This window comes from Haliotis cracherodii, unplaced genomic scaffold (assembly GCF_022045235.1).
Source record: "Haliotis cracherodii isolate W230 unplaced genomic scaffold, xgHalCrac1.p SCAF_2, whole genome shotgun sequence".
NCBI lineage: Eukaryota > Metazoa > Mollusca > Gastropoda > Lepetellida > Haliotidae > Haliotis > Haliotis cracherodii.
The window spans coordinates 64,921,682-64,945,519 of record NW_027266275.1 but is presented as its reverse complement, the minus strand read 5'-3'; the positions used below and the strand labels follow the sequence as shown (position 1 = coordinate 64,945,519).

At 39.8% G+C, this 23,838-nt stretch overlaps 1 protein-coding gene across 1 annotated transcript; it reads left to right on the top strand.

Moving 5' to 3' along the window:
- Window positions 1-3,705: 3,705 nt before the first annotated feature.
- Window positions 3,706-17,326, top strand: LOC139469427 (myosin heavy chain, striated muscle-like). The gene is made up of 32 exons (XM_071251592.1): window positions 3,706-3,903; window positions 4,103-4,246; window positions 4,395-4,551; window positions 4,771-4,798; window positions 5,188-5,293; window positions 5,403-5,495; window positions 5,672-5,735; window positions 6,065-6,163; window positions 6,885-6,988; window positions 7,094-7,495; window positions 7,606-7,776; window positions 7,928-8,231; window positions 8,488-8,543; window positions 8,713-8,800; window positions 9,026-9,143; window positions 9,316-9,573; window positions 9,720-10,185; window positions 10,669-11,024; window positions 11,224-11,314; window positions 11,471-11,527; window positions 11,776-11,862; window positions 12,507-12,673; window positions 12,939-13,014; window positions 13,249-13,494; window positions 13,771-13,967; window positions 14,268-14,400; window positions 14,813-15,029; window positions 15,144-15,384; window positions 15,630-15,822; window positions 15,946-16,446; window positions 16,630-16,830; window positions 17,180-17,326. Exons 1-32 carry the CDS (start codon window positions 3,706-3,708, stop codon window positions 17,324-17,326), a joined length of 5,766 nt encoding a protein of 1,921 aa, XP_071107693.1.
- The last annotated feature ends 6,512 nt before the right edge of the window (window positions 17,327-23,838 follow it).

Sequence of the window (23,838 nt, the reverse complement as noted above, 5' to 3'; positions counted from 1 at the left end):
GCTCCGTGGCTGTTCCCTGTGACAGGGGCAATGAAACACGCGCAGGCACCCCCCTGCGACCAGTAAACGTACGGGGGGGGGGGGGGGGGGGGGGCACCTGGCGAGAGTGTGGGGGGTGTTGTAGGGCTGGGAGGAATGCTGAGTGTCTTCGCGTGCCGCTCTTAACTTATTATCACTGTTCCTGCCAGCGAGGAAATATGATATGTTCGTTAATGAAATTTGCATGTGTTTTAGTGAGTGTAGACCGGCGTGTGTTGTAGCAACAGGTTGGGAAATAGATTACGTTTTAAAATATGTAAAACCTTCACTTCAGAATCACGGAAGAAAGAAAAAAACATACGATCCCTGAGAAACAGTAGATATTTTTTACTTGGTCCTCACCTCAATACATCGAAGTTAATTATAGCTGCTTATATTGTTCGTGATTCATTACTTTATGCTGACGTAAACAATTAGGATTTTCTACTCCAGGAATATATTGCTTCGGCCTACCTGAGTTCGACTTGCGTAGTATTAATATTGATATTGATTTGATTACTGCTCGTTGCCTGCCACATGTAGATGCGCCGAATCGGCCAACTCTTGTGACCAAAGTGGTTGAAACAGACAGAAAATAGGTGTCGGGACGTCACTTCTTGGTCATTTGGAACTAGTCAGCTGGACTTTTCAAGTCTGATGTCAAGGCCACGTCACCTGGTTGGAGGGTGTTGCTCCAACAGCTTGATATTCAACTTTGGGGAAAAGGACCTGTGTTTTTACTAAAGTCAGAGAACTAGTGTCACAGATGTACTGATTCCAGTTTTGTTAAGTTCAGATAAATGTCAGGCATCCGGTCAATGACAGGGATAATGCACTAAGAAAACGTACTGTACCTTAATAAATCCAAAAAGCGTCCGTACATTTTAATCGCTTTGATATTTTTTTTATTAATATTTTTTTAATTGTCACTTATCGTCATATTCGTTACCGCTTATTTTACTTTATAAACACAGACTGTCTTCGTTTCAACAGTGAGCATATCTTGGTGTCAACAAATCGTTTTCAGTTAAGAAATTATCCTGATCTGCTCAAAGCTTTCTGATCATGTTACTTGTTTCTGTCCTCATTTAGAGTGAGTGAGTGAGTTTGGTTTTACGCCGCTTTTAGCAATATTCCAGCAATATCACGGCGAGGGACACCAGAAATTGGCTTCACAAATTGTACCCATGTCGGGAATCGAACCAGGGTCTTCGGCGTGACGAGCCAACGCTTTAACCAATCAATAGAATAGCCTTTTCGAAACTCGAAATTGCCAATCATTTCTCCCTCATGAATTTAATATATAAACCCATTCATTCACTCGGTACAGATAAAATGAAAATCCTCTTAGCTCGTTGGCTATTTTTTTATTGGACCAAGCAGTATTAGTCACTTGATATCGACAATTGTATGTCACCAATACAAAAAAAAGCAGTTTCTCTGTTAATACAAGCGACAAAAACCATTTCCATAATCATAAGACATCTCTGCCAAAAACAAGATTTCATTGTATTTGGACTACATCATGAGCAGGTGTTTATGAATCACTATCGAATAGCGATGATACCAGGTGTTCGCGAAAAGGTGAGCGTATGCTCCCTACCGGTGGCACCGTCACAAAAACATGAAAAGGCAAGTGAAGTGTTTACCTGAAATAAATATGGGAACATATAGTACAAGTCATAATAAAGAATTCCATTGGACGTACTTATTGTCACTGTTGCGTCAAATTTGGAAATGCACCACATGTCTACAATCAAAGCATGTTTAACAAGCATACATGGATGTACGACATCACCAGATCTCTTCTCAATTGTCCTTGGAACTCTTTTTTGTCTGATTCGCGACATATGAAGAATCACGTACCATTGTTTTGAATATGTTATATACTCAAAAGGATACCCATTTGATTCATGTTGATATTTACCATGCAGGGGACCCGTGAAGATTCCGGGGTAAAATAGGTCTTCAGCAACCCATGCATGCCGTAAAAGGACGACTATGCTTGTCGTAAAAGGCGACTAACGGGATCGGGTGGTCAGGCTCGCTGACTTGGTTGATACATGGCATCGATTCAAATTGCGTGGATCGATGCTCATAATGTCAATCACTGGATTGTCTAGTCCAGACTCGATTATTTTACAGACCGCCGTCATATAGCTGGAATATTGCTGAGTGAGGCGTTAAACAACAAATAAACAAACAAACAAACAAACCATGCAGGGAATAGAAGTCTTCTCTCTTTCCCTGAAGGTTTAGTGTGTACCGGTGGAACATTAAGCTAAAGATACATCCTCAGGCTTTCTGGAGATTATCCTTTAAAAAACCCATCTGTTTAGCACATTTGAGGGTTCTTTACGCATGTTATGGTGACCTTTCAAATCCCATTAGCGACGAACAACAGTTTGAAAGGGAAAACAATTTGAGTATATATTGGTACATCGAGTGTTGACGATAACATAGACTCTCTATCATGGATGTCATTGTCCCTGCAAAGCCCGTCCATATCTCAGAGGACAATTAGGCCTTAGCTGCGCACCAGAAAGTCTCAAGTCATATACTAACCACATGTCATGTTATTGCCATAGTCCCGTCACATCTGTATTTCCTTAAAACGGTATTACCAATATCATGATACAATATCAGGGTTCTTCCACAGGTGGTTGCAAGGGGTATTGTTAATTATTTAATAATCATTCGTCAGAGACAACCAGATATCCCTCCCCATGCGTCGGATCCCCTGCTCACCCGTCGCCCCGACCTTCCGCTACCCTGCTACTTTTCCGTCGACCGTTCCATTAGTCTACCGTCGGGTAGATCTGATTACATCATTATATAACTGATGGTAAGCATATAGATTCCATCCAGTATATATACCTACCATAGCTGCCACCACAGCAGAACAGCTCGAACCGTGAGTATAGCATCTGCCTGTGGGTTGGAGTAAGATTCTTTCTTTTTTCATTTCAAGACCTGGATTGACGTCTATACTTCAGTGTTAAATCGTAGGGTATTTCCCAAGAAGCCTGTGTCATCTCAAATTCTGAAGACTTCTGTTTGTTGTGCTACTTGCATACACAGTTTGACTATGAAGGTGTCGCACAATATATTCGGGACTGTCTAGAAATACGACTATTAGTATTACAAATAGAAACATGATGGGATGGAATGTATGAACAGAAATTGAGTTTTATAGTTGAGAATATATTGTCACATATCTCTTGATTTGCTTGGCCAACACATATGTAATTAAAAAATAGAGCTTTGGCTCTATATCTTGTCCTGTAGACTCAACAGGCAAGCTCGTGTTCCTTGTGTTATCTATCACTTGTTTGTTGTGCTACTTGCATACACAGTTTGACTATGAAGGTGTCGCACAATATATTCGGGACTGTCTAGAAATACGACTATTAGTATTACAAATAGAAACATGATGGGATGCAATGTATGAACAGAAATTGAGTTTTATAGTTGAGAATATATTGTCACATATCTCTTGATTTGCTTGGCCAACACATATGTAATTAAAAAATAGAGCTTTGGCTCTATATCTTGTCCTGTAGACTCAATAGGCAAGCTCGTGTTCCTTGTGTTATCTATCACTGTTTGTCACATCGGTCTCATATTTTTCATAGAGCTGGTCGACGGTCATATTCTTCGTTTCGGTTTCACTTCGACTGTACCAACATGGCCTCTTACGATCCTGCCGACCCTGAGATGCAGTATCTTGCTGTGGACCGCAAGAAGCTGATGAAGGAGCAGAATCAAAACTTTGATGCCAAGAAGTCTTGCTGGATACATGATGCAGAGCAGGGCTTTGTTGCTGCAGAACTGCAGAGTACGAAAGGAGAGGAATGCACCGTCCTCATTGTTGATTCAAAACAGGTCCGTCCAATGAGACACATTTCTTTGTTAGTATGTTTATAACATTGCTGTTAAGGCAGTAATGCACAAAATGCTATTTATTTCTATCCCCGAATGAGGAGCATATTCTCAACAGGAACTGACCGTTTCATGTTCCGATCGGTGTACACGTATCTTAAAAATATACTATTAGCATAACAAACATTTATGATACTCACAGACGAAGACGGTTAAGAAGGATGACATTCAGTCGATGAACCCTCCAAAGTTCGAGAAGATCGAAGACATCGCCAACATGACCTTCCTCAACGAGGCCAGCGTTCTGTACAACTTGAGAAGCAGATATACATCTGGGTTGATCTATGTGAGTAAATTGGATACTATTCATTTTTTTCTTTCAGTTTACTGTAGCATTAAAATTAACTTTTTCAATCAACTATTTTTCACAAAACATACCCATAAGTCATTCTCCTTTGGAATTAAATAACTGGATGACAAATGCACAATTTTAGACCTATTCCGGCCTGTTCTGTATCGCCATCAACCCCTACCGCCGTCTCCCCATCTACACCCCGTCCATCGTGGCCAAGTACAGAGGCAAGAGGAAGACCGAGATGCCTCCTCACTTGTTCTCCGTCTCTGACAACGCCTACCAGTTCATGGTCCAAGGTAAGGTTTAGTTCAGTTTTAATTTTGAGTTTTGAATTTTAATTTTAAGTGGAGAAGCTGATGTAACAAATACAAACGTTGGCATATCGCACCTGTTGTGAATACTACAAGTAATGAACAAACATATTAAAGTGACACTTGAGAATGTGTTCATACACCAAAACATATTAAAAAAAATTATCATTTGTAACCATAATCCTATATTTGTTTTGATTTCAGAACGAGAAAACCAGTCCATGCTTATCACGTGAGTATCGCCCTGATGCGTTTCTTTCTTATCTAATTTGTGTGTTCTTATGGTGTGCAACGCTGGATCAGGTAGTACTGAACTGCCTACACAGTAGCACGCTAACCTTGGTTTGTCAGCACCATACCAGTGCACCTAGGTTTGCGTCTTCTACCTCAGTCACTGAGCGTTTCCTCCCATTAAAAGTTAAAACAACTTGATATAACTGGAACACTCACCAATGTATCCATACAGTCTTGTGTGTGTAACAAGCGAGACAACGTATTGGAAAATACGTAAACAGTAAATCAAATAATAAATCGTATTTTGTTAGGTAGCATATGCACAGATTTAAGACTAGATTATTCGCTTAACGGTTGCATATTTACACACACTTATATGTCACCCAGCGGCGAATCTGGTGCAGGAAAGACTGAGAACACCAAGAAGGTCATCGCCTACTTCGCTTTTGTCGCCGCTGCCTCCAAGGGAGAGGGAGAACAAGAGGAAAAGAAGGTGAATGAAACTGGGTTTTTATAAATTGCAAATACTGAAAGGAACCGTTTCTGATGATGAAATGATGACAAAACCAAGCGATATTTATAATCGTCATGTCTGATTCCAGGGCTCCCTCGAAGATCAAATCGTGCAGGCTAACCCTGTTCTTGAGGCCTACGGTAACGCCAAGACATCCCGTAACAACAACTCTTCCAGATTCGTAAGTTTTTAACACACCATTCACGAACGCCTCACCAAAATACTGACAGACAGATTCAAACAAATACAAGTAAAATTAGTTAATAACGATTATCTATACTACTGTATGACTTCAATTTTCTTTCAAGTGAATGATTTGACAATGTTGCTCAAAATGTTGATCTTACGTTTCTTTAGGGTAAATTTGTCCGAATCCACTTTGCTTCTTCTGGGAAAATTGCTGGTGCCGACATCGAAACTTGTAAGTTATAAAAACATATTTCACGATCAATAATGCGTTATTGTTATATTCAAGATAGTTTTTTAATCTTTCATACTCTGGCACGATCGTGTTTAATAATTATGACAGAACAATGTAAGCGTGCATAATATACAAACCTACAGTAATATTTTATGTAATCGGAGTTGAAATGTTTCTACGAAAACTAATTTCTGCGTGTCCTCTTCTGTGATTTGGCATTAATATTACCAAAGAGTCGAAAAACTCCCTCATTTTCTGCACTGGATTTTGTGAATGATACATATCAAAATACATGTTCATCAAACTTGGAAATCATTATTCGGCTTCAGATCTACTGGAAAAATCCCGTGTCACCTACCAACAGTCTGTGGAGAGAAACTACCACATCTTCTACCAGATGCTGTCTGGTGCTTTGCCATCAGTTGCAGGTTAGTTATCATAGTCTCGTAATTGCATCAATTACGGTAAATTGTTTGTAGTTCACACTCTTCTTCCTAATCACATAGCATATGTTAATGAATGGTTGTTTGCAGCAATATTATTTCCTATATCGGGGTTATATGCGTTGGGTTCAATCGGGTCCATGTGTACATGCAATCTGTGACGTATTATCCAAGTAACAAAAACCGTCCCACTGGTATTCCATGCCTTTCTTACTACAAAGTCTCATGCAGCTTCAGATGCTTCCTCACATAATTAAACCTGGTTATACTGAACCGAACTGACCGCCTGCGTTGTCTGGTGGTAGAGCGTCCCCCCGAAGAGCGGAAGGTCCGGGGTTCGATTCCCGGCCGCGTCATACCAACAGAGGTTAAGAGTTAGTACATGTTGTTAAAGTTGGTACTGTCTGGTACGCGGCATTAAGGGGGTAAAACAAAGACTGGTCTGCTCGGAGTCACTATACTGTGTCTGAGTGGGGTATTCATGTTAAACTGCGGCATGGTATCTCAGTGGGTTAGCCCTATAAAATCGGCATCGGCCAGGACAAGTACAAGCAGCCACACACACACACACACACACACACACACACACACACACACACACACACACACACACACACACACACACACACACACACACACACACACACACACACACAAATATATATCTTGACATAAGGATATCTATGAAATATGCTTTTGATTTCAGAAACGATTTTGGCCAATCCAGATGCTGGACTTTTCACATTCATAAACCAGGGAGTTCTCACCGTCAATGGAATCGACGATGTAGAGGAAATGAAGATGACTGATGTAAGTTTCATTTTGGCACCGCTGGAGATTAGAATATTGATGATCAAACTGTTATGTGCAATTGTTTTAGATTGAGTTCATATTAAAAAATCTAACTGTTTTTAGGAAGCCTTTGATGTCCTGGGATTCACAGCTGAGGAGAAAACTAGCGCCTACAAATGCACTGGCTCTATCCTCCACATGGGTGAGATGCAGTTCAAGCAGAAGGGTGAACAGGCTGAGCCTGATGGAACTGCTGAGGCTGAGAAGGTTTCCTTCCTGTTGGGTGTCAACTGTGGTGACTTCCTGAAGGCTCTGTGTAAACCCAAGATCAAAGTGGCCATGGATTACGTTACCCAAGGTCGAACCAAGGACCAGGTCCTCTATTCTATCGGTGCCTTGTCGAAGTCCCTGTATGATCGTGTGTTCAACTGGCTGGTCAAGAGAGTCAACCACTCCCTGGACACCAAGAAACCCAGGCAATTCTTCATTGGTGTGCTGGATATTGCTGGCTTCGAAATCTTTGATGTAAGGCTGTTTATATGATTTTTAGTGTCTTAAATTGGGTCATGATATAAAAGCATTCCTGAACGTAAAACATTTGATCAATATATCAATTCATCAATTCTATTGAACAGTTCAACAGTTTCGAGCAACTGTGCATCAACTACACCAACGAGCGACTGCAGCAGTTCTTCAACCACCACATGTTTGTGCTGGAGCAGGAAGAATACAAGAAAGAGGGCATCCAATGGGAATTCATTGACTTCGGCATGGATTTGCAGGCCTGTATTGAGCTCATCGAGAAGGTACATGCTCATTCCAATTCTTATATATTTTATATTTTCAACATTTCCAAAGCAACAACAAACAAACCTGAATATTGATAACGTTAATCGTGTTTACATTATTTCATCATTTTGGCAATTAGAATATATCGTTATTATAATTCATGTCCAGCCCCTCGGTATCCTGTCCATACTGGAAGAGGAGTGCATGTTCCCTAAGGCCTCTGACAAGACCTTCAAGGACAAACTGACTCAGAATCACATGGGCAAATCACCCAACTTCCTAAAGCCCAACAAGTCAATGAAGGGTGGTGCACATGGGGACTTCGCCCTGAAGCACTACGCCGGAACTGTACCCTACAACATCGGAGGCTGGTTGGAGAAGAACAAAGACCCTGTCAACGAGACCATTGTGGATCTCCTGAAACAGTCCAAAGAACCACTTGTCCAGTTGCTCTTCTCTCCACCTGCAGGAGGTTTGTTTTCACGAAACAAAATATTTTGATGCGCTTGGTTAACATAGCAGATCAATAATTGAAGAAGACATTAATTTCATAATACTGAAATAACCCATTTTGTGCATCACGATGATATTGTTTAAACTGTTCTGTCTTAATTTTTAAAACCATTTGAAAGCTGAACTAAAATTATATACGTCCCTGTTCAGGCATAAGTATCATTGTAAACATATCAACTTGTCTATGTTTTAAGATGCCACTACTGAGGCCGGAGCTGGCAAGAAGAAAAAGAAGAGTTCTGCTTTCCAAACCATCTCTGCCACTCACAGGGTACATGCTTTCTGTTGGAATCTAACATACTGAAGTGCATATGTAAAAAGGCAAAACTGTCTATTTAACACCTATATAGCATTCTATTTAGCAAATGATATATATATTACATTGCTCACCTTTGAACTGATCTTGTTTTCTAAACATGTTGTATGTTAACATCCTTTAGGAATCTTTGAACAAGCTCATGAAGAACCTTTACTCCACACATCCTCACTTCGTACGCTGTATCATCCCCAACGAGACCAAGACACCAGGTATATTTCAACTTGTAATCTATTGAATTATGCTATATAAAATCCGCTTTTCAATTTTGTACTTCACATTTCGATCTTGATTTTATATTGCACTCTTAAACGAAGATTACATGAAGACTAAAATGCTATATTTGAATCTTATAAAATCGTTACCTTGCCGATTTTGACAGCTAGAAATGAATACACTCTATCATGCTGTAAATATCAATCTCACGTGGTATTCAGGTCTGATTGATGCCAGCCTAGTGCTTCACCAACTGCAGTGTAATGGTGTACTTGAGGGAATCCGTATCTGCAGAAAGGGCTTCCCAAGCAGGATCATCTACTCAGAGTTCAAACAGAGGTAGGATTACAATGCCTGTCATTCTTAAATAATGAATTTCAAAGTGTCAGTAACAGTATCAGAATGCATTTCAATGCTATTAGATTTAGCCAGCAAAGATATATGCTAACATAACCTTTTTCATGTATTATGTCTCTTGACATATGTTTATACTAAGAATCGTTTCTTACAGATATTCAATCTTAGCTCCGAGTGCCATTCCGGAAGGATTTGTTGAAGGTAAAGTCGTATCTGGCAAGATTCTGGAAGCTCTGGAGATGAATCAAGACGAGTTCCGTCTTGGTAACACAAAGGTGTTCTTCAAAGCTGGTGTTCTTGGTTACCTGGAGGAAATACGTGATGAACGTCTCTCAGTTATTGTGGCTTTGTTTCAAGCTCACATTCGAGGTTATCTTATGAGGAAATATCTGAAGAATCTGCATGACAAGAGGTAAGATCCAAATACAATGTTCAATCATAAAAACACAATGCTAAACATATACAATCTTAATCAGCGCTCACTGTTTTGTTTCCCTTGACGCATGTGAAATCTAATTGTATGAAATTGAAATGAAATGAATGTCCTGTATATTCCAGAGTTGCTTTGGAACTGATCCAGAAGAACATCCGTAAGTGGCTTGCCATGAGGAACTGGTGTTGGTGGAGATTCTACACCAAGGTCAAGCCACTCCTTAGCGTTGCTGCTGCTGAGGACGAGATGAAACAGAAGGAGGAAGCACTTGGTAAAACAAAGGGTGAACTTGAGAAGGTGACACAGAGATGCAAGGAGCTTGAAGAACAGAGTGTAACCTTGAGCGAAGCGAAAAATAACCTGTTTCTTCAGGTGCAAACCCAACAAGACACCATTGATGACTGCGAAGAAAGGATTGAGCAACTCCTTAAACAGAAGGAAGATATGGAACAACAAAACAAAGATCTTGAGAATAAACTTCTGGACGAAGAGGATGCTCATGACAAAGTGATTGAAAAACAGAAAGTTCTGGAAGGTCAACTTGATAGCATGACGACTCATGTAGATACCATTGAGTGCAGTTTGACTAAGGTGTGTATGAATTTAAGTGTTTGAGTATACAACCCTCTATGATTATAAATGCCAACTTTCGTCAAGCGGAAGGTATGGCATTTTAACCAGAGGGATGAAAACCTTACTGACATCACACAAAGAAGACTAAATAAGAACCAAAACACATCCATTAAATCCAAGCTACTCACTCATTCAGGACCGTATCATATTCATTGCCAACCCTTGGGTCACATGTGGACAATTAACATAAGATAAAAAAAATCTTTGACACATGTCTTCCTGCTGATAATTGTGTCAGTGTGTCAATCAAGTATGAGCACTCCTCAATTTAAGCAGGGGATCGAAACACATTATTATTTTCTACGCCCCATGGTAAACAACTCTCACTCGTCGTTTATTTCTTTATTAAATAACTGAAAATATTAATGTTTTACGACCCCCTGCTTAAAAGTATATGGGAAGGGATAGCCTTCTCACCAAATATATTTTTTTAATCTATAGGCAGAACACGAGTGCAAGACTAAAGATGCGCAGATCAGGACCCTCAATGATGAAATGACACAGCAAGAAGAAGCAATGTCCAAGCTATCAAAAAGCAAGAAGAACCTTGAAGATGAGCACAAGAAAACTGTAGATTCACTCCAGGCCGAGGAAGACAAGGTCCATCACCTCAACAAACTGAAGACGAAGCTTGAAGGAACACTTGATGATCTTGAGGATGCTCTGGAACGTGAAAAGAAGGTTCGAGGAGATGTTGAGAAAGCGAAGAGAAAGCTTGAACAGGATCTGAAGGCAACACTTGAGGCTGTTCAGGACCTTGAACATATCAAAGTGGAGCTTCAGGAATCTGGCAAGAGGTAACGATTCATTGTCTTTCTATCACAACCTGCAAACTGTCAACTTGAAGTCGCTGTCATGATAAGCACATTGTGTATTAGATGTTGGAAATGTATTCGATCGCTGTTTTACAAAACACTCTTGAAACACTATTACCTGATCTTAAAGGATGCCTGCTTCCGAACAATTAGATATAAAAATATATGATATCCTTTTTAGGAAGGATAAGGAAATATCTAACCTCAATAATCTCTTGGAGGAGGAACAGACCCATTGCAGCCAACTGCAAAAGAAAATCAAGGAACTGCAGGTAATGTCCTACATACTTCTATAATTGTACTTTCTTTCTAAACGTATATATCCTCAATACAGATGAGCATGATTTGTCAAATATATTTAGAATAGTTCATTATTATATTTATTTGCAAATAATCTCATATTATTAACAACTCATTTCATGTTTCAGAATCGTCTTGATGAGTCTGAACAGGAATTGGAGTCTGAAAAACAAACACGAGGAAAGGTGTGTGTGATATCAACCACGTGACAGTTATGACCCATGGAGGGGCGTATATGTTAGTGTGGTGGCTTGTCATACTGAAAACCCGAGGTCAATTCAAAAGATCGGTACAATAGTCCTGCAACATCCACATTTTCTGAAATACATAATAATGATATGTAAAAAGAAACTTCCACTTTGAGTCTGAATCTACAAATGCAATAAAGGATTCATGGCACACTTTATTCATACATAGTATCTCTCTGTGTCAGGTTGAGAAGCAAAGAATGGAGCTAGCGAGGGAATTGGAGGAACTCCATGAGCGTCTGGACGAAGCCGGAGGCGCTACAGCTGCTCAGGTAAAACGGGCATTACAATATTACACGGCTGCTCAGGTCACACTACCATTACAGTATTACTAAGCTGTTCAAGTCACACGGGCATTTAAGTATCATACAGCTGCTCAGGTCACACTACCACTTCTTATCAGGTCACACGAGCATTACAGTATCACACAACTACTCAGGTCACACTAGCATTACAGTATCACACAACTACTCAGGTCACACTAGCATTACAGTATCACACAACTATTCAGGTCACACGAGCATTACAGTATCACAAAACTACTCAGGTCACACTAGCATCGCAGTATCACACAACTACTCATGTCAAACCAGCATTACAGTATCACACAACTACTCAGGTCACACTAGCATTACAGTATCACACAACTACTCAGGTCACACTAGCATTACGGCACCATACTACTGATCAGGTCACACTAGCATTACAGTATCACACAACTGATCAGGTCACACTAGCATTACAGTACCACAGAGCTCCCCGGGGCATATTGACATCATACATATGTAATGTAAAACCATGTATGAAGCAAGATTATTGTGAGAAAATCATTAGTTATTACAAATCAACATAAATGGTAATGAACCACGCTGGTGCATAAGGAACCACATTATTACATATATATGTTTGTGTGCAGATTGAGCTGAATAAGAAGCGGGAGCAGGAGCTGGTGAAACTCCGTCGAGAGATGGAGGAGACGAATATGCACCATGAGGCTCAGGTGGCTACCATGCGCAAGAAGAACACAGACTCTGCCAATGAAATGAGCGAACAAATTGATATGTTGCAGAAAACAAAAATGAGGTGTGTTCAAGCTTCCTTTGAAAATGCATGTGTATATTACTATTATCACTTTACAAACTAAGATGAAATTATTTTACATTCTTGCGACCAGCTGCGTAAATATCATGGTGTCGAAGATGAAGGGACCTACGTAAATACTTTGAGTTATCTGAAGTGCGACACAACCGAAAATGATGAATAAAGAAGGGATAGACAGGGATGATGATTACTTGCAGCTATTATGAATATTCTGTTTCTGACAATTATTATCGTCCATCAATTCCAGGGTTGAGAAGGAGAAGATGCAGCTGGCGACTGAGCTTGATGACATGCAAACGGAACTAGAGCACGCAAAGAACAAGGTAATTATTGAAAATTTCATATTATCTCCGTTAACACTTGTGTCTTGAAATGTATAACAGATTTTATTTTTTCACCGTATATGTCGCATTGGATCGTCTTCTCGTGTATTCCCGAGCACCTGTAACATGAAAGTCATTAAAGTCGCATCATTAAGATTAAAATTAATCAAAATATTCATATTTATTACCTCAACATAACTCGTAAAATGGTAACATTATGTAATCCAATTCCAGGGCTGCTCAGATGTGGTGTCCAAACAGATGCAGATTCAGTTGGCTGACCTCAACGCTCAGCTAGATGATGGTGCCCGACAATTCACTGAGCTACAGTCTCAGAAGAACAGACTTACTTCTGAGGTGACCGAAGTGACACGTCAGCTGGAGGAGACGGAACGTACCCTCAGTAGAACCCACAAGGAAAAATCTTCTCTGGCCGGCCAACTGGAAGAATGCAAGCGCTCCATGGAAGATGAGACTAAGGTATATATAACAATTCAATGCTTACATGCAACAAATGTATACTCCTAATAGTTCTTGTGAACTTCAAAAATATGTCTAACGTAATCTTAATCTGTGAATTGTTTGATAGGTATTACTTAGAAGATGACGGATGACAAAGTGGACACAATTTATGGATAATTACTTCTCTGTTTACTGTATAGGCAACGTATCTATTTACTGGAATCTTAATCTGTACTACGCACTAACTATTGCTACTGTTCACACAGTGATAATCTCCTTCATTCCCTTCAACAGATCCGCCAGAAGGTCCAGGCTGAGGGCCGACACCTACGGGGGGAGGTGGAGAGCCTGCAGATGCAACTAGAGGAGGAACAGGAGAGCCGTACAAGCATCCAACGACAATTGTCCAAGGCCAACGGCGAGGTTATGCAGTGGAAAGCCAAATTTGAGACAGAAGGATCATCCAGAACTGAGGAACTCGAAGAGTCAAAGTAACAAAACAATCATTTCACATTAATTAATAACATAAAAATTTAAAGATAAACGTATTTGTAAACTGTGTACAGATTTTCAAGGATCCGTTTGATTAAACGAATTTCCCGATATGTAAATCACTTTGTAAACTGACCAGAGATATCTCCCCTGTCCAACTCAAACACACCGTTGCACACGCACATTCTCTTTATTCAAGTAAAACACATGGATAAGAATATAATCTCTTTGCAAAAAGTAATTCCTAATTAAATCCTAAAGCAAATCTGTCAATAAGACACCCTTAATTTGAATTTTAGACGCCGTCTCCAAGTCAAGTTGAGTGAAACTGAGCAAGCAATGGAAACGACACAAGCTAAATGCAGTTCGATTGAGAAGGCTAAAGCAAGGCTTGACGGCGAGCTCGAAGATCTCATGATAGACGTTGAGAGGGTATGTCAACTCTGCTACCATCGATGGTTACTTACAGTCAGCAATGTGATGCTAGTATAGTGTTGCTCTGTATCATACGCCACAGCTCAAGATACAGAGTTTATCGATAAATGCATGAAAGCCTTCAAGTAACACAAACCACCATCCATATCTATGTCAGTATGATGAGAATGAGTGGCTTTCAAAATAATGTCGCAACGACAGTACGTTACTTAAGGACAGTAAAGTGGTTGTCAATGCATTACAAAATAATATATATAACATCAGTTACAGAAAATATTGTTAACACAAGGGTTAAATTCACCATGCATTAAAGCTAAAAGATCTAAATGGGAATTCTTTGAATCAGAGTATATTTGCTGTAAACCCTAATGTAAATCCCCATGGAAATCATATACTATTCTCATTGCAGGCTAATGCTACTGTTCATAACATGGAGAAGAAGCAGCGAAACTTTGACAAAACCGCTCAGGAATGGCAGACAAAGGTGAAGGACCTTCAAGTCGAGTTGGAATGTGCTCAGAAGGAATCCAGAGAGTATTCCACCGAATTATTCCGCCTCCGAAGTGGAATGGAGGAATGTCAAAGCCAAATGGAGTCACTGAGGAAGGAGAACAAGAATCTAGCTGGTGAGTCCACATAATAATGCATCCTGATTATACATAGGAACTTCTTGTATTCTTATTTCGATTTAACGATTCAAATACAAAAACACTGGATGAATGATCGAAACTTGATTTCAGATGAAACCGTTCAGCTGAATAGGCAACTGACTGATGATGGTCACAGTGTCAGTGAGATGGAAAAGGCAAAGAAACGGCTCATGTTAGAGAAGGAGGAACTCCAGGCCGCCTTGATAGAAGCAGAAGCTGCTCTTGAACAGGAGGAGGCGAAGGTTATGCGTGCCCAGCAAGAGGTTTCACACACACGTGCAGATATTGAAAGACGTATTATTGAGAAAGAGGAGGAGATCGATAACTTGAGGTCAGTTGAATTGTGCTGTCACAACAGAATGACAATAACCAAGAACGAGTATCTCTTCCCTCCTTCATATTCACGTCAACTTTTTATCATGTTTATGCACAAATAAAAAGTATCTTCACAACAGTTTATGACCTGGCATATACACATTCATCATTTAACATGTTCATAATTTACCATTTATAACTGCTTAGCAGAAATCAAGGATTGTGGAATGGACCTTAATTTTATGTCTTATATATTTTTAGACGCAACCACCAGCGCTCTCTTGACTCCATGCAAGTTAGTCTGGATGCTGAGAACAAGAGCAAGATGGACGCTATAAGGGTAAAGAAAACTCTGGAACAGGACATTGCCGAGCTGGAAGTTGTAGTTGACACAGCCAACAGGGCTAGAACCGAAACCGAGAACTATGCCAAGAAATACCAGGCTCAAGCTAAGGTTAGTACATATATTATCAGACATATGTAATATGCCATGACAATGTATCTCCACAAATTCCATTGAAACACGATTATACTGCAAGTGTACAAATCAAATCAATGAATCAATATGTTTTTACAGGAGTTTGAAGCCATGGTGGAAGAGGAACAACGAAACTGTGCTGAGGCTCGTGAAGCATACCAAAGTCTAGACCGCCGCTTTAACACCATGAAGGGAGAGATAGATCAAATGAGGTCGGCTCTGGAATCCGGTGAGCGTGCCCGCAAGGCTGCCGAATCTGAACTGTTGGATGCTGAAACTCGAGTGAACGAGCTCACAGCTCAGGTGTCTACTCTGACGGCCCAGAAGAGAAAACACGACATCGACATGACCACTGTACAGTCTGATCTTGAAGATGTTCAAGCCGAGGTGAAAACAGCTGAAGACAACTACAAACGTGCTGTAGCTGATGCTGCTCGTCTTGCAGAGGAGCTCCGGTCTGAGCAAGAACACAGCAGGCAAATGGATAAGATTAAGAGAAACATGGATATTCAGATGAAGGAATTGCAGGTCAGAGTTGATGAGGCTGAAGCCTCTGGAGCCAAGGGAGGCAAGATGGTGATGCAGAAACTGGAACAGAAGGTACTTAAGCTGTTGTTTTTAGAACAAATACAACTATCAGTTAATGATATTTGGCATAGAGTTTCTGCCAAATTATATTTAAACTGTATGTATCGCTTGATCGTTTCTATGGCTAACATTAAGTCCCCAGTGATGAACGATTTGAGAGGTCAGACCTCTTATTATACACATTTTATTTCCCAGGTTCGTGAGCTTGAGACTGAGTTGGACAAAGAACAGCGCCGCCATCTTGAAACCTCTAAGACATCTCGACTGTCTGAGCGCCGGCTCAAAGAAATCGCCTTCCAGGTGGATGAGGATAAGAAACACCAGGAAAGACTCCAGGCGATCAATGAGAAGCTCAATGCCAAGATCAAGACCCTGAAGACCCAGATTGAAGAATCTGTAAGTATATATAGTAACCAATAAATGATGGTAGGGATAATCGTTACCAAACAGTACAATTGAGCCTTGGTGGATGGCTGCATGTGCTAGTTTTGGACTGAGCGAAAGACAAAGTGATGAGCTAATATTATGTTAAACAATAATTTAGCAAGATATATTCATAATGATCACAAAGATTTTGGTCCCGTGCCACAAAGCGATAATTGGCTGTTGTAACTTTCACATCTTACAGTAGACTCATGACATGCTTTGGAAGCAAATTAAAACGGCCTGTGAGAACATAACTGACAATTTATGAATTATATTGACATGCATTCAGGGACTCACTCTTCGCCCTTTTCTGTTTCAGGAGGAAATGGCAGCCACAAATCTCAACAAATACCGCCGTGCACAGCAGGAGTTCGAGGATGCTCAGGAACGAGCAGATTCTGCTGAGCAAGCTCTTCTGAAGATGCGGTCCAGGAACCGTCGCTCAGTATCCATCGCCCGTAACTAGAACGTTGACCATATTGCTCAGTAATTCATTGGGACCTCGTTATCAGAATATTTCGGTCACCTTCACCTTCACCTTCACCTTCCAGATCAAATGGTTTCAGGATTACCTGCACACAGATTGTCGTGCGCAAAAGATTGAAATCGCCCGGAAGGAGCCGTCCGGTTGAACGAGGGTTCTATTGTGCCTGGTTTTAAACACTACAACCTACCTCGCCACACATCCCTGTACTAACCAGCCACAAACATTAGGACCAATATGTGCCATGTCTTTTTTACCTTCTATAGATGATATAAGAATAAATTCCGAATTTATGTCATAAATGTATTTCATGCTTTCCGTGATATAATTCCAATATCTGTCTGACATTTTACATTATTCCCTACCACATTCCTATATCACGTCTTTCTACAAATGTTTCGCACGTTTCAAAGTAAAACTAATTTATTATATTTAACAACATATGTATCTGTTTGTTTGTGTCCATTTCCACAGCAGGAATAAAATAGTTTCTATGTATTAGACGAGCGTTGTTCTATTTCAAATGGAAGTGACAGGTGTTCCGTAAAATGGGAACGTATCCTGTCCAAACAGTAGCCTTGATTGACAACGGTATACATACCTAACTGAGAAGCAGCAGTTTTGCATAGATACCCTACTCCGATACATTGCACTGACACAGATCCGATCTGTCCTTGTTTTATCCCATAAAAGAGCAAGAAAACTGAAAATAAATTATTGCGATCTTTTTGCGAATTTATAAATTTCCTGGATACATTAAATCAATTTCCGAGAGCGAAAACATCATAACCTTCAAAGGAAGTATTTAAAAGTCCAAGTGAAAGTGCTGAAATCACACGATCCGTTATTGGCTTCCAAAACAGACATTTGGGGGCGTGGCCTAAAGGTACCGGCGCAGTCGGTTCGTGCACTGGTTCGTGACAAAAGCTGTTATGTGATTCTTATCAGTTATACATATTCTGTTGCATACATTGTTGAATGTGTGAAACGTCACCTTTGATCTTGAGATTGTAAATAATTAAAACAACAACTAGCAATCGGTAACTAGCATTTTACTTCTGACAGCTGGCAAAGGGATAATCCCCATCGTGTTTGTTTAAGCTGGGGTCATATCAAACACTGTGGGGGTGGGCGGTGTTTGTAAGACATTGTCAACGATTTGCGACACAAAAATACACAACAGATACGTTTTTCCTTCACATGTCAAATTTACATAATTCACAGTCTGACAGTGAAAAGCATTGCGATAATCGTTTACTAGTTTCTGGTTGGCAAGAAGTATTTTCTCCCTCTCATGAGAATGGTCTGGGTTTCGAAACTTCTTCTTGGGTGGCTTCCTCCACCTTGATATTCCCGGAATATTGCTAAAAGCAGCGTAAAACCTCACTCACTCACTCACTCACTGCTTGATTCACTTCACTTTATGGATAACAACTTCTGGTTTATTGCGACCGCCTCCCTGGTCTAATGGTAGAGCGTCCGCCCGAAGAGCGGAAGGTCCGGGGTTCGATCCCCAGCCGCGTCATGCCAAAAGACGTTAAAAGATGGTACTTGTTGTTACCCTGTCTGGCGCTCGGCATTAAGGGGCTAAAACAAGGACTGGTCGGCTCTGAGTCAGTATACTGTGTGTGAGTGGGGTATTCATGTTAAACTGCGGCATGGTATCTCAGTGAGCTAGCACTATAAATCGACATCAGTCCGGACTAGTACAAGCAGCCACACACACACACACATACACGTGCATGCACGTCGCTATATAAGTGCAATAATCTTGGACGCGACGTTAAACCCCATTTAACCTCACCTCTGGTTTATTGCATATAGCGACGTTTCGATGTAGATTCTTACACCGTTATCAAGCTGACAACAACAAAGTAAAGAGAGGTATATATCGTCGCTAGGTGCAATAAACCAGTAGTTGTTATCCATAAAGTGATTGTGATTGCAGTATTGGCTTGCTTATCCTGCGGTATATTAATGAATTTTTACAGATTTAGATGATTTGTTGACATCGACCCACTGCTCAGTGACATATTATTGTGCTTCACGACAAAGCCATCTTCGGTATTAATGGTGGTTGGGCATCCTCATTGGAAACATTTCCAATGAATGGCGGTTTGACGTCTGTTCCTAATCAACTGCCGACCAGTCTTAGAATTTGGAATAAACTGTAAATCAACCTGCAGAGTTAACATAGCGGAATACTGTTTCCTGATGTAATAAATTCCTTTATAGCCCAAATCGTTCTAAATGATTAATAAGTTCACCCACTGATATATATTTTTAAAACTTTCACTCAATCAATTGTATGTGAATATAGTTCACCATTAGTTGTGTCGATACCTTTTGTGAGATAATCACCAGTCAGTTGTATCATAGGTGTCCCTCCTTAATCCGATCCCCTGTTGTCTTACCAATCGCCAGGCTCGGGTGAATTTGTACCTATAACAAAAATAGGAAGACCCTCTAAACAATCAACAGACAGACTGGGCGCCGGCACGATCGTTGCGCCGGAAACCCGTTTAACCCCATTAAGGGAATCCCCTGAGTGGCGGGTTTCGCCTGCCGTTTTTTTAAAAGTCTGCTTCCTTTTTTAAAATTTGGGTCAAACGTTTGTAATTATGCATGCCCTAAAGTACTAAAATCTGCAAAGTTGCTATGTTGTGTTCCAATGTGCTCGTGTTTTTCAAATGAACAATTACTTGCCTTTGCATGTGTTTGTGAAGGTGCCACCGGTAGGGCAGGATATGCTCACCTTTTCGCGTACAACTGGCATCATCACTGTTTGATAGTGATAAAACACATGCTTATTTTATAGTCGTGCTTTTATATAGGGTAACAACAGGTACCAACATTTTAACGTCATTTGGTTTTTAACACGGCCAGGTATCAAACCACTGACCTTCCACACTCTATCCACTAGACCACGGACCCAGTCTGCATTCTATCAACAAAATTATGTTCAGCATATTTAGAACTTTACTCAATCAAATGCGACTGAAAACCTTACATTTTGTTTATTGGTGATACCTGTATAAATCATGCACTCTTGACCACCTCCGTGGTCTAGCGTCCGCCCGGAGAGCGGAAGTCTGGTGTTCGAACCCCGTCAGCGTCATACCAAAAGATGTCAAAAGAGGGAATTTGGCGCTTGTCATCAATAAGCTAAAACAAGGACTGGTTGGCTCAATTCAGAGATTTGACATTCACTCCTGACAGCAGATCGATTAAGTCAGAGTCTATACACCAAATAGGCCATTTGGTCTTGGCTGAGTACTGTGTAAACCGGGTGTGAAGCATCACATCTGAGTTGCGTCGTCCATCGAATGTTTGTGATCCGCTACTGCCTATTCCTGACCTGGAGCTCCATTTGTAACCGGGGATGTTCTTAAAAAACACGGGTCGTTGAATGTAAGGATGATTTATTTACGACGGCCAGACCAAACGCCCAGAAACATATACTTCAATTGAGTGAGTGAGTGAGTTAAGTTTTAAGTCACATCGGCAATATTTCAGCCATATCGTGACTAGCAATGGTTAAGTATAATACATAGATTGAAGCTTATGTAAAAACCTGTCAACAAGGGACAGTAAAATAACTAGATATATCACAGAAATAAATGTAAAACTAGTATTTAATCATAAAATCAATAGCACTATACAAAACATGACAGTATAAAAACGGGCTATAGATCGCCAGCAACTGAAGGTAGACCACCATGCTAGGGTCCATGGGGACTTACAGTACTTTTGCTACCTGCATGGACCCCAGCCGGATTTACATCATCCCTTCAGCTGTTGGCGATTATGACAAATTTAGCCAAAGGTAAACGAACAGATATACTACTATTAAAAATGTGGTCAAAATAAATATACTTTGAAAGACGTGGTCTTACATATCCTCTCAGGGGGACAATAATTTTACACTACTTCAACCCCCTTCGAGGATACAGCCACTAACAATCTCAGTTATCAAATTTATTTTACCAATTATAAAAATTATACTAAATACGAAACATATCATCAAAATTTATGCAACAATTCAATTTCTTTTAAAAAGGCAATAATTAAATGAACACTGATATTAAAAAGATCCTTTAAGGTTGAAACATTGAAATATTTATCCCTTGTGATGGAAAAATCAACACAATCAAGCAGGACATGCTTGACGGTGATTCTCTCATCACATATACTTCAAATAACAATATACAGGTATATATGTTTTTAACAAATTCATTGAAGGAATTGTTGTTACAATAACTATATTATACATTTGTATCCCTACACATGCGTAATGATATGATAAATATAATAATGATTGATTTAATACACAAGAAAATACAAGGATGTAGGTAAAACTGGGGCGCGAACCGATTTCCCCAAATATCAACTGACCACACTTTGATGCCTGCATCTAAATACAAATACAAAGACAAATATACTCACTTAGGAAAATCTTAGCAAACATGAATTATGTATTACTCATAACATACCTATGAGCGCTTTACATTATACATAAACAACCTTGTTATAAACAAACACATACATAATAAGTACATACGCTCTCGCTCACTCATTCTCAAATGAAACGTTTAGGAAAGGTGAAGATATACAGTGCTGGATTTCTATAGAAACTTATTTACCTAGTTAAAACATGTAAATAGCTGCAATTATGTGACTATATGTATTGACTTATGAAGTATTAAGACACAAATAGATACAAGTACATTATAACAATACATATAGAAACATTCCTAACCTGTTAGGACGAACTCAAGAGATGAAATATTACATGGAAAGCAAATGACTGTTGTAGGTTGTCAACATGGTCACGGTGTAGTGGCTGTTGTGCTGCTTAAACGCTGGATGTTAGTATTTAAAACAAGGCCAATCATGCGTAAGCGAAGGACCGTCCCAAGCTATCAACCCCACCCCACAGCTCGTAAAAGTTGAATAAAGGCTCCACGCAGAGATGAAGTCATTATTTTGCTCAAAGCAGCGCTGTAGAATACAACAGCTATACAGGTTTATTCAATTTAATGCAACATAGTAATCGGTTAAACATCATTTCATTACAATATATTCAAAATACAGAAAACACACATATATACAACCCTGACACAATACTGTGTCTGAGTAGGGGTATTCATGTTAAGCTGCGACATGGTATCTCAGTAGGTCAGCACACACACAAAATCGGCATTAGTCCGGACAAGTGCAGGCAGACGTACGCACGCACACACACACACACACACACACACACACACACACACACACACACACACACACACACACACAAACACATGAATGCACGTCGCTATATAAGTGCAATAACCTTGGACGCGATGTTAAACCCCATTTCACATAATCACCTCACCCTCTGTGACCTATATGACATGACCTGGAGAACGTACAGTACACAATGTGCTAAGATTGGATTATGAAAGCCAGCCTCTAAATCTTTCGAACGGATAAATAGCAACGGCTGAGATATTCCATATATCTATAAAGTGTTGTTGGAAAGGTTTTTTTCGATCGCATGTCTTACATCGTGTTGTGGCGAATACGTTTCACAGATGCATGCATGTTTGAGACTGGGTTGCGGTGACATCGTAATGTCTGTGATTGTTTTGACTGTTTTGTGTGAATCATCTGAATGTTATGTGCCGTTGAAATATATTTTTTTCAATATTGATGTTCGGCATCTGTTCGAAAATAGACATCTTTTTATTTATGAGATATAAGTCTGGATTATTATATATCACTATTGTAAACTGCCGGGCAAAAGAAAGTATACACTTGAAAAAAGATTTCACCAAAACATTAATAACGTCATCAAAACGTTACTAGGCTAAAAATCGCAGAAACACTGCAAATCTGAGGTCCAAAACACATGATATCGGTATCAAATACACCATCGTATATCCATTTCTTGTTTGATCATTTTTAGACCACCATAAAACAAACTTGAGTGTATACTTCCGTTTGCCCGGCATTTATAGAACAGATTAAATGAGAAGGAAAAACAATTGCCACGGGCTCATATTCGTATGATCTTACCCTTTAAACTGAAACTAAATGTTACTTCACAATCAAGAATGTGTGCGGTTCCTTAATGTTTCTCATACCACTTTTCCTTGATGGGCTATATTCCAATATTCACATAATATTCATAATTTCTTTATATACATTAGTTTATTATGAGTAGTTGTTTTATAGGATAAGAATTGTCAATTGATAGTTAATTAATCAATATGTTGACAAATCTTTCATTAAACCGTACAGCCAGTTCAGCACTGCGAATATATAATATTCAAGAAGGAATACACATCTTAGTCCTTGTGCATGTGTCTTGCTCAATAACAGTTTTAGGATATATGCCGAAACGTCGCTTTTACAGTAGAATAAAGAAGTTGTTATCCTTAAACTTATTGTCTACTTTTTCATCCGTGAACTTCCAAGAAATGCCTATCAAAAATTTAATTTCTAAAAGA